The sequence below is a fragment of the Coffea arabica genome, chromosome 10c, assembly GCF_036785885.1.
Source record: "Coffea arabica cultivar ET-39 chromosome 10c, Coffea Arabica ET-39 HiFi, whole genome shotgun sequence".
Classification (NCBI taxonomy): Eukaryota; Viridiplantae; Streptophyta; class Magnoliopsida; order Gentianales; family Rubiaceae; genus Coffea; species Coffea arabica.
In genome coordinates, this window is record NC_092329.1 from 47593046 (window position 1) to 47604981 (window position 11936).

Genomic DNA, 11936 nt, shown 5'->3' on the forward strand with positions numbered 1-11936 from the left:
TGACTACTGTGTATTACTACTAGTGTGATGTGAATAAGGTTAATCCAAATACTACTGCATCATTTTAAATTCTGTAAAATTTGCTTGTTTATGTCATGTCTGTATGTTTCCTAATTCCTTTATGTTTGCTTCACAAGTGTGAGACCACGTCTCTGTATTGAAAGTACTGTAATCTATATTTAATTTGGTATATCATAATTTTATGAAGAACTATTTCGTTGCCGCAAAATAAAATCACATAATATCAACTTTCATTCAAAGAGGTTGCAATTTGAGGTGAATAATGTGATATAACCAAAAAAGCGGTGTTTAGAAAAAATTTAATACTTGCAGAATAAAATATATTATCCAAACGCAAATCCTATATTGTATTCTCATTAAATTGATTATCCATACGGAATTGAGTTATTCTTATTCGGTCAGACTATTTGACCGAATAATCACAAATTATTCAATGGAATACTCATAATCCATACACTGCCAAAGTATACCAAGTTGTTTGGCCAGCAGGAGGAGAGAATAGTTATCGAGGCAAGAGTATACCTCTAGGAGCTAGAAGCGAAGGCTGAGGCGAAGGAACAGAAGAAATAGATTGTTGAGATAGAACAGATACATTAGTAGATAGTTGGATAGCAGTAGAAGCAAGTAGTTGGTCCGCTGGACGGGATAAGATTGCACCGCTAGCATCCATTCTAAATCTAGAAATATACCCCTTTCTGTTCTGCTTAGATTTTTTCAACTGACGTACTATCGGTGAAGGAACATGAACAGGAGATGATTGCGCTCTCTGTTCAGCATACTTTTCTCTCCTACGACGTAGCATTTCATCTCTCAAATGCTGTGGCATTTTAGCATAACGTTTGCGGCTGGCCGTATTATGATCCATAAAGTCAGACCTTAATAGGCCATCAGTTGCAAACAAAAGAAATAGATTGTTGATAGCCGGAGCAGGGATCTAGAAGGAAGAGACAGTTTGCTCTTAACTCTTAACATACTATCAAAGAGGCTAAAAATGTAGGCATAACAAAGGCAAAAAAAATCCAACTGTCTATCAGGCAACTAGCTTAAAGCAAAAGGAAAAAGTAGACGTCGAGCTACAAAAAGGGAAAAAAAAACATAGCTGGACAAGGGAGCTAAAAGTAACAAGCAATCTAGGAACAAGCTATATACCATCATTGTATTGCTAATAGGAAAAAATATTAAAAGCACAGCCATATGGAAAAAACATAGATAACAAAAAATACTCCAAACAAGAAAGGAAGTTGCCAGAAACAAATAAAACCAGCTACAAAGGGGGGAAAAAACTGGTTTGGAACGTTCGAAAAAGTAGACATGCAAAAGAACGTATGAAACAAGGAGAGCTGCATGGCAAGCATGAGATGGTAGAAAGAACCAATAAGAAAGTGTATATACCTAAAAGCCAACAGAGGCAAACGTAAAACCTGATAGACTTGTAAAGCAGGAACACGAACAACAGTAGAATGTAGAGGAACACCCACAGAGGCTTCTTCAAGTCGGCAACTGAGAAGGGAAAAAAAAGGAAAAAAGAGTCAAGCTTTCCATGTGAACAAGAAATAAAAAAATGCTAGCTTACTGGAAATGAAAGAATTAGCGCAAATGATAGTATGTACCACAGAGTATATTCACCAGAGAGAGGCGCAGCTCAGGCAAGCGTGGAAGAGTTTTTCGTCCTCGTAGAGAGAGCAAATGAAAACGATAGGAGAAACAATAGAAGGAAGATAGTGCTGAATGTGATAAGAGGGAGGAAAAAGAATAAAGGCTAACATAGCAATACAAACGCACCTGCCATAACATGACAGCAGACGGTAGCCAAGCACAAATATAGCAATCCTCAGTAGCAAAGTTCCAAAGGGCAGAAGCTCTTTTGTACTGCAACAAGCGAGCGGCCCTGCAGCTACGTGAAAATAGAAAGTTTTTTGAATTGCATTTAATGCGGCAAAAAATATATATGCGAACACCTCTCTACAAAGCAGACAAACACTGTATGATGTATCAGGAAAAAGGGGGAAAAAAAAGAACGAAGCAGGTATGTTTTGTGATAGAAACATGTTTCAAATTCGATCCAAAGCACATGTACAAAGTCAACGGGCTCTAACACACACCCCCCTCCCGGCGTGCATGTTTTTCTTTTTAGCGTTAGTGGTTTTTTCCATGAAGGACAAAAATAATAACGTTTTGTTTTAATTCATTTTTCCCCGTCTAATCGGCCAAACAATTCTCCTTTTATATTGGGTCAACAATCGTTGGCAGAGGGAACGGATTTTTTTTTTGTGCTGCTCTAGGGAACATATAGATGGACATTAAAGCTGACTAATTTTCATGAAAGTGTTTTTTTAGTATTGCGCTCAAAGGAATCCAGATTGTGTTTGCCAATTTTGCCTGGGAGATTCAAATCATTTTTAAAGCACGAGTAAATAAAAGGCGAAATCGATATGGCAATACAAAAGGCTCGCTTGACAGAATAATTGGTTCTTGCAAAAGATACAAAGCATTACATCACAAAAGCCATCATAAACAAAGACACAGGTAGGTGCACAAAGGAACCTAAAACTCTAAGCACATTTTACATTCCAACCGATGCAGCTTCTCCAACCAAATAAGATGTAACAACAGTAAACCTAATTCCAGTTACTCTAATGAATTCAGGAGAACGTTTAACACAGCATAACAATTCTTTTCCATCAAGAGTATCAGCAACCCGGAGGTTTAGGCTAACACCCTGCAACAGGCAAAAAGGATTAGCAAAATATGCGTGTCATATATAGTGTGAAATGGATAAGCATTCACGAATAACCAAACTAAAGCGCACCTCATACTCAAATTGGCTCAACTGGTATGCAATAAAGCCTATCAGTTTCTCAGCTTGGGAACCCAAAGCAAAAACACTGATGGAAGCAGTAGCATCAACAATATCCAACTTAACACGCGCTCTGAGAACAAAAGATACATCAACCTTGTTAAAGGAGGCACCAGGCAGGAAATAAATTCATTAGTTCCAAGCGAACAGAAGCGAGGTCTAACCAAAAAGTAACATTAGTGCACCTAGGAAAAGTATAAAGATCCTTGAGGCAAGCAACACAAGAAATTCCTAGAGTCTCAATAAAATTGTTAGGTGCAAAACAATATGGACAGGCCAAATTCCATAGCCAATGCAAGCGATCAACAGTAACTCGGCCCTTAATCCATGCAGAACTTATAGGCTAGAAAAACGGAACAAGTGGTTTCACAATAACAGGAAAAAACTTTAAAAAAAAGTTAAAGAATATCGAAAGGGCAAGGTCGCTAACAAAATGAGTTGTTGGAGCAAGACTGGAAATAGTGGCCAGCATGGTGTCACTAATAGGAGGAAGAAGTAGAAGGGGATTACAGTATCTCTTCTCTAAAACAGAAGTCATTACTTCAGAACAATTATGACGGTACCTATAAAGAGACAAATAGAAAACAGTAATAATAAGCTGAAGTGGTCACCAGTTAGAAGAGGGAAAGATTTTTTTTTTTGGTTTTCAAAAAATGTAAAAAAGCAAGAATAGATAACCATTGTTCAAGATGGGCAACTTCTTGAATTTTGGGGGAAACCAAAACAACGAAAGTAGCTTTAGTACAAAGGGATAAATCTGGAAGGAAGCAAAAAGGAAAAGATAATAAGCAACAGAACAAAAAAAGGAAAACTAACATGTGTAGTCATAAGCATTCGGAACTTACAATTGTCGGTCTTCACTCTGACTCTAATACCAATAATAACTGGTCTCGATTCAATGGAGCTCATTGCATTCACTATAGATCCTCCTTCTTTAGACTCAATCTCCCCGATTAATGTCAAAAGAACAGGCATATTACTGGAGGAAAAATAGAAAGCAAATGTTAAAAGCGAATCGGTACAAGGACAAGAGAAAAACAACCAGGAACATTAGTATGGAGAACAACCTCTGATCGGTAACAACATAGTCCCTGGAAACAACAGAAGGAACCTCAGAGTGCGATTCCTTCACAGGCAAAGCATACAAAACAACACCCATCATGTCTATCAAAAAGCAAAGCCATAAGAGTTAATGAGCAGCAGTGTGAACTAAAAAAAGGCAAAATGCAAAAAATAGCATAAAAGAACTGAGGGGAAATGGCTCACTTATAGAGATCTGGCTATCAGCAAAATGCTGGAAACAGGTGAAGGGGGTAAGATCGAAATAAGGGGGAAGGGTCGGCGTTTCGGGCTCAAAGACCTCTTTGATCAGGGTAGCGCTGTTTATAATCCAAAAGAAGCGATACAAATCGAGTGGAGCAGGTCTAGGAATTCCCTCAACAGCAGCATCACTAATGCAGTACTTTTTGAAAGGGACAAGCAAACCTTCGATGCGAGTAACATTATCATCAAAGGCGACAGCAGAAACCTTTACACCCTATCCATCACAAGACAAAAAGTAGTGGGAAAAAATTAACTGCAGCGGAGGGGGGAGAAAATAATAAAACAATAAAAGAATCAAAAGGAAGAGTACATGTGAATCAGCAAAGACGAAGTGGCGATACATCTTGGATGCATGATCTGCATAGGTCGTTTTAAGATGAGAAGCCTCAATAACCTGGATGACAGAAGTCCAATGGGGTAGGGAGCTATGGACCTCAGAGACGCGTAAAGGCTCGACGATCATCTTAAAACGAAAATGGAAACAAAGGCAAGCTGAGGAAGGCCTAAATTCATCAAGGAATGAAAGGCAAGAGAAAAACAACCCAGGTGCATAGAGAAAAAAAAATGCGTAACAGGATTTAGAAGGAAGGGAATACAGCGAAAGAATGCAAAAGAAAACATAGCCCAAATAGGCAACAGGATTCAAGAGCTGATAACGCAACAGCAAGCATGCAAATTGGGGTAAAAAAAGAGAGAGAGAGAGATGTGAACAAGTAGCTAAGCTTACAACCGTAGGCTAAAACTAACAGAGGAAAAGAAAGCTCACTAGACAGGAAGAATAACAAAACGCAACACAGCACAAAACAGACTCAATATCTCAGGGTAGACACCGCAGAATATTTTTTTTAAAGAAGGCAAGCTACAAATAGCGGGCGTGAACAAGAGAGACAAAGACAGAGAAAAGGCCTTGGGTGAAAAATTTTTTGAGGCAGAAGACATATAGGGTTTTTTGGAGGACAAACCAGCTTCAACATCTCCAGTCAGACACGACAGGGTCACCTTTTTTTAAGCAAAGCAAGCCACAAACAGCAGATGAGAACAAGGGAGACAAAGACACAGAAAAGGCCTTTACTAAGCACAGAGAATCCAACACAACGCAAGAATACAAGGGAAAGACAAGGTTCCCCAACACAGTGCAACTAGAACGAAAGTAAGCTAAGCGAGCAGTTCACTAAAACCAAGAATGTACCTCACCGGACAAAGCACAAAACAGATGAATTCCAGACAAAAAAAAAAAAAAAAAGGTACAGAGGAAGCTTGTGGCAAAGACTGAATCTCACTGGACAAGAAGAAGAAGAAGGCTTACAACGAAGGACGAGGAAGAGAACCAAATGAATGGCACAAGATCCGGACAACAGCAATCGACAGCGAAGATTGCACCTCCTTGGCGGTAAGAAAAATAGTGGATGAGGGAAAAAACAGAAAGCTGTAGGTCAACAAACAAGGGACAAAAAAATATGAACTCCAGAGGGGGGAAAAAAGAACAGAGGAAACTCGCAGAAAAGATCGGAACTCAATGGAAAGGAAGAAGAAGAAGAAGAAAGCTCACGACGAAGGAGGAGGAAAACCAAACGAACGGCACAAGATCTAGACCGATGCAGCCAACAGCGAAGGTGGCAGCTCCTTGTGCGGTAAGAAGACAATGGACTTCGCAGAACCGAATGCCATACGTCAAAAATGCAGCTGGAGAGAAAAGGCAGCGGAAAGAAAAAATGCAGTAGAAGCACAGAAAAAGAAGGAAGCACAGGCACATGGGATACTGGCAGTGAGGCCAGATGGGAAGCTAACGCGCAAGGCGCGAAGGATTGAATGCTTCCAATTCACATGCCGGGCACGTGAGAAGACGACGAAACTTTTGGCTAAATGGTGTTGGCACATTATCTATTTATGTTGAAAAATAAGTTCAAGACTTGGTCTTAAAAGTTTGATTTTTTCCCCATCTACTTAGTGAAAGTTTAATTATATAAAAGTAGCAAGATGTTGTTCTATTTTAAAGTTGGTCCAGTTAACTGGATCTTTTCAACTTAAAGTTTTTTTTTAACTTTTTAAAGTGCAAGTGGGGTGATTCAAATCCAAAATCTTTCACTTACACTTCTTCTCTGTACCACACAACTCATACCTCTCTCACTCTTTTCAGCTTAAAGACTTAAATTTGCCAAACTAGTTGAGAACGTGTCAAGACTTCTCATATATCTTGTGAGATAAAATCTTTATTCAACTTATTTTAAATTGTCGAGAAGAAACCCTTGCTTATTGCCCTCTATGGTATATTGCCAGCATAGTGTCGCAATACTACTAATATTACGATGATTGTATTTGACAACTCTTTTTAACTTTATATTAGTTATTTTTCTTACCCGGGAAAAAAAAAGGAACGATGTCGGAATCCCATTTGATGGTGTCTCATACCATTTGATTTTGGCCGAATCCTCACTTTTCAACCATCTTTAAAAGATTAAAACGGGGCAAAATGTATTTATTTAACCATCTATTTGCCTCATGACTAAAATTGATCTTTAGTTCCTCTAATTCCTCTGCCTCGCAAACCTTATTTCCACAAAATAATCAAGCTATTACTCTTATCATTTCATTTTTTCCCCCTTTAGTATTACAAATAGCAATTCTATAACTATAAACATCCATGCGTATTAACATACTCATTCATCACCCAAATACATGTAGACTTCAAATTTAAAAAGTGTTTTCGACCATCTCCACTTCAAATCTCCTCAAGGAAAGAAAGCTCGAAGCATAATTGACTGCTTCAATGCAAGGAAAGCGCTCTTCATCACTTTCATTGGGTGCACATATGAATCTGTTCATGTCAATACGTTGCAAAGAATTAGTCTTAGAGTTAAATGAAATCAACAGATCATCCCTCCACATCAGCAAAATCTCTCCATCCATGAAAACTTTTAGAATCCGAACAACTTCATAGTATTGACCAACCAGATCAATAGGATGCTTGTTGATAACAAACTGCTTAAACCACGATTTCTTGACTCCATATTCCTTCATCACCCAAATGACTATATCACAGTCTGAAGTGTTGTCACACACGCTCAGACAATCTTGGTAAAGCTCCAAGCTATCAAGATTTAGTTCGTCCAATTCAGGAGGAGCTGGAAAGGGCTGAAATGACTCCTTGTCTAGATCGAAACGAGAAATGAATTCCTTGGCATCAGGATCACGAATCAACCAATGCAGATTACCATTCAGAAAAACTCCGTTCGCTCGACAACTATAGAGGAATGGGGCGTGCCCCGTGTATCTCCAACACCCTTGCGATCCAAGTGTGTAAACATGACAATCAGATCTGGTTACATGCAACAAATTCTCCTCCAAAACTTCTTGGTAAATCCTAACCACCTTGTACTCTCCAGTTTTCGAGCTTAATCCGAATCCATAGCTCGTTACATTAGGAAATTCCATTACACCTCCAGCGCTCTGAATAGTGATGGACTCTTGCGTAGCCGGATTCCATATGTAAACTGTATCTGGATTCTGGAAACCAAACTCATGAAAAGAAATCAATCCCTCGACAGAACCGAATATGGACATACAATTCTGTCTCAGACCTTTGGGTGGCTGCTCGAATTTTGTCCCTGGTACGCAGTAAAAGTCGTGGTAGTTAGGCTCATCTTCAAATTCCAGCAGGTTGAAGGAAGAATCGGAGTTCTTATGTATCATAAGGCTGGTAGTAGGTGGTCTTAAGATGCGAAAACTGGAAAACTCGGGCTCTGAAAGCAACTTCTGCCAGACCTTGCAAACGCAGCGGCATCTGGAGAGAGTTTTGGTGGACAGTCTGGAAAGGATGTCGATGATAATATGCGATGGCAGATTCAGCAACATGTTATCCTCATCATTCACTGGTACCATTTTGTAGTCTTTCTTCTTGTTGTGACTCGATCTGCAATGGGACAGTCCCATGAAATTCAAAGCAGAGTAGCTCAAAATTGTGGCTTGGGTCTTCTTTGATCAGGAGAAGCAATTTATAATGTCCATTAAAAAAAGTCGTAGATGCATTTCAAGGAATTTAATTTTCCATGGTAAGTGGATTAGTAAACGAGTCTTTCGAGTTCGGACCACTTGCTGTTGAAAAGTCAATTGTGGCTTGCGTTCCTGTTTGAACGACAATTTTAAATTAATTTGAAGTATTGAACGTTATACGCAGTAAGGTTGGACGAACAGATTGCTAGAAGAACATAGAAATGTAGAAGTTCTTCAATAGAAATAAAACATTTCACTCAAATATAGGTAATTATATCAACTACAAAAAAGATAAAAAAAAAGGAAATTTTAATGACATTTTTCTTTCTAATTTAAAATTTTTTATAATGTGCACAATTAGCACTTTTCAAAAAGCCCCGATTGTTAGTAGTTTGAAACAGTGAAATTAAATCGAATCTGAAGCAAGAATAGTTATAAGGGATCCTATTTCTTTGGAACTACAGAGAATATCTCGACCACTAAATACATGGTGCAGTTCCAGGTGCAACCGCTATGGTACCAAATTTAGTTATAAGTGTGGTTGTTTCCATCTACATAGCAAATTGTGTATAGAAATCCTAATAGCTGTTTGGCAAATAAGTTTTTGGCTAAGTTTATTTTGCTACAAGTTTTTTTACAACTTTAATTACAGTAACCTTAAAACATTTTTAAAAGTTTTTAAATTATACATTTCAAAATATTCAAAAATGTACACATTTCAAAAATTTTTCCTACAATTTCTACAGTAAGTTATAGTAAAGTTTTAGACAAACACCCAAAAAACTCATTTGTTAAGAAAAAAATACAATTTTAAATTATTACTTTATACTAATGGCAGCATTTCATTTATTTTTAAACTCAATCAATCCAATAGAGTAATATGGTACTATAAGCCTCCATTCCGTCCGAGCAAATTATAAGGGTCTAACGGATATCCATAGAATACTCGTTAACACATCTAATACTCACCTAATTTATCTAATATATATATATATATATACACACAAATACATACATACATACTTACATACATACTAACATTTATTACCCTCTCTCATATGTATATACTTTCCCTATTTAATCTTCCCTACTCCCCTTGTATTTATTTATTTTCTTTCATTAATATTACATTTCCAAAAATATGACACTTAAAATATATATTAAGAACACTAGTTAGACAGACCGAATTAGTAATATATTACACGTTCAGGTGCCTCATATTTGAAAAGTGAAAGCATAAATTCTTTTTTTTCAATGCCTTCTCTTAATCTACATGTTATACTTCATCTACAGAAATTTGAACTTTGAATATATTTAATTTGCAAAAGTTAAAAGAAAATATGATCGAACAACTATTAATATCTCTATAGTATTGTTCCACAACATGGCCCTATTTGCATTTGAAGATTTTCCAAAAATATTGCTCTGTTTTGCACCTATATATAAAGAACTTTCTATTTATGAAACACACATATATAGTAACCCTATCACCAATCCCACCTTTCCCCACAACCTTCCCCCTCCTTTCCCTCCCACCTCCCCTCTCTTCCATAGCTCCCCAGCCCCTGCCACACCACACAAGGCCCTCCGCAGGCCAGTCGGCCGCCACCTCTCCCCTTTCACTAGTGATTGGTCACAGCCCGTTTTGTCATTTTTCAGTCATATTTAGAAAATCACCTCACAAATAGTGCAAATAAAGATATTTTACAACAAAAAATTTTACAGTAAAATTTTTTAAACATATATCGTAAACTAGGAAAAAAATAACTTGGGTGATTCGAGAGAAAAGAGTGTAAGTAGGAGGACTCGAAGTAGCCCTCCCCCTTACACTAAAAAAGGTTTAAATAAAAAAAAAACATATATGTTAGCCTCTTTACTTTACTGAAGTAGTTTTGTCTAGAAGGCACAAAAGGACCAGCAAAAGATTGGATTACCCTTATTACTTCAATCCTTTCCTAGTATGGGAGAAAATTCAGAGATTGGTTTACCTTCCAAAAGTTCAAAATGCCAGAAAAAGAAAAAAAAATTCAAACTTGTAGTTACTTTGCTCCGTGGAAGAATGTCTATTGTCTAATGATCAAATAATTAGTCCACCTCATGAAAAGTTTTCTCATGCATTAACTAATGACCTTGACTTTTGTGCTTAGCTATTAAGAAACGGGAAGCTTTCAAACAAAGTCGTTCTCTAATTAATTTTATTCCTTGCGCTGCAAGATGATGTTTCACAGCACCATTGCTTGTTGTTTTACTCAGAAGGAAAAAAAAAAGTAGGCATGATAAGTCTAAGTTCATCAGTAATTAGCAGTGTTTTGAAAACCGGACCAGACCGGCCGGTTCGACCGGTTGAATCGCGAACCGGCCATGGCTCCGGTCCGGTTCAATGCCAGGTTTGACTTTGTCAAGAAACCGATCAAAACCGGTCGGACCGCTAAACCGCTGAACCGGATTTGAACCGGTTATTTCCGGTTTTTTAGTTTTTTTTTTTTTTTTTTTGCAAAATGTAGTTATCAAGATTCGAACTCAAGACCTTTGTAATAAAAGACCAATGTAGTAACCGTTGCACTATCACATCTTATTAATTTTTTTTGATAACTTATTTATATAAAACAAATACTCATATTTCTTTTGTTCCATTTTTTTTACAAAATATCATCCTTTCATGACTCTTTCTTTTTAATCTTCAACACACACACACACATACACACACTCTCTCTCTATCATCTTTTCTTTTGCCACTCATTTTTTAATCAAACCTCTTTATTTTTAATTTATTGATGTTTTCTTCCATATTTTAATTTTGTTTTTGTCCATTAAATTTAAAAAAGTTAAAAAAGAATTATTTTTCTTTAACCCAATTTATTTAATACCACAACCACTCACTTTTATCTAATTTTTTGTTTCTTATCAAATTTGCATTTCTATTTTCAATTCTCTTGATTTTCTTCAAACTCCAAATTTCCTTTTTTAAATTGTAAATTTAAATTCCAAAATGTAAATTAAAATTTAAGTTCACAATGTCTAAATTCTCATAGACGTGAATTTTGTATAATTTCAAATATTGTGATATTTTTGGATTATATTTAAGATTTTTTTGGTAGATATAATTGAAATTGAGATGAAATTTATTTGTTTTAACTTATAATTTAAAAAATTTATTTTTAAAAATCCAAGTTATTCAAAAATAGTAAACTTTTCATCATATAAAGTATTAAATTATCCATTACATGTCTTATTTTGTGCACATATATATTTATATAAATTATTTTTTAAAAAATTCATTGAACCGAGGTTGAACCGGTCCGACCGGTTGAATCTCGACCCTTTCACTTCACCGGTTCGATTAACGGTCCGGTTTTTAAAACATTGGTAATTAGAGCTAGATGACAGATTTGAAGGCATTATGGATCTTCTGCGGTTTGATTACAGATTTGATTTTTTTTTTTGTAGACTATCCTTTATTATTATTATTATTAAGAAGGAAGACTCCACACCTCATGCGGAAGTGAGAGTTGAACCAAAAATCTTACGATCACCTACCTAAGATCCATATTAATAAGTTAAATCTTGGGACCTTCTCAATTTCTTCATTCAATCCAAATTATGATTTCGATAGAATTATAGCTTTTTCTTGAATAAAATATATTGTCTTACTAGCTTAGATTTTTCCATGATTTGAAACTTGAAGCTAAACAAAATTCTCTCAAGTGCTTAAGAAATAAGACGGGTTATACCGGAACCAAAAATT

At 36.5% G+C, this 11936-nt stretch overlaps 1 protein-coding gene across 1 annotated transcript; it reads right to left on the bottom strand.

Annotated features, from left to right (window-relative positions):
- Positions 1-6892: 6892 nt before the first annotated feature.
- On the bottom strand, positions 6893-8080 carry LOC113714143 (F-box protein At3g07870-like). The gene has a single exon (XM_027237939.1). The coding sequence runs from the start codon at positions 8078-8080 to the stop codon at positions 6893-6895; it is 1188 nt and encodes a 395-aa protein (XP_027093740.1).
- Between the last annotated feature and the right edge of the window lie 3856 nt (positions 8081-11936).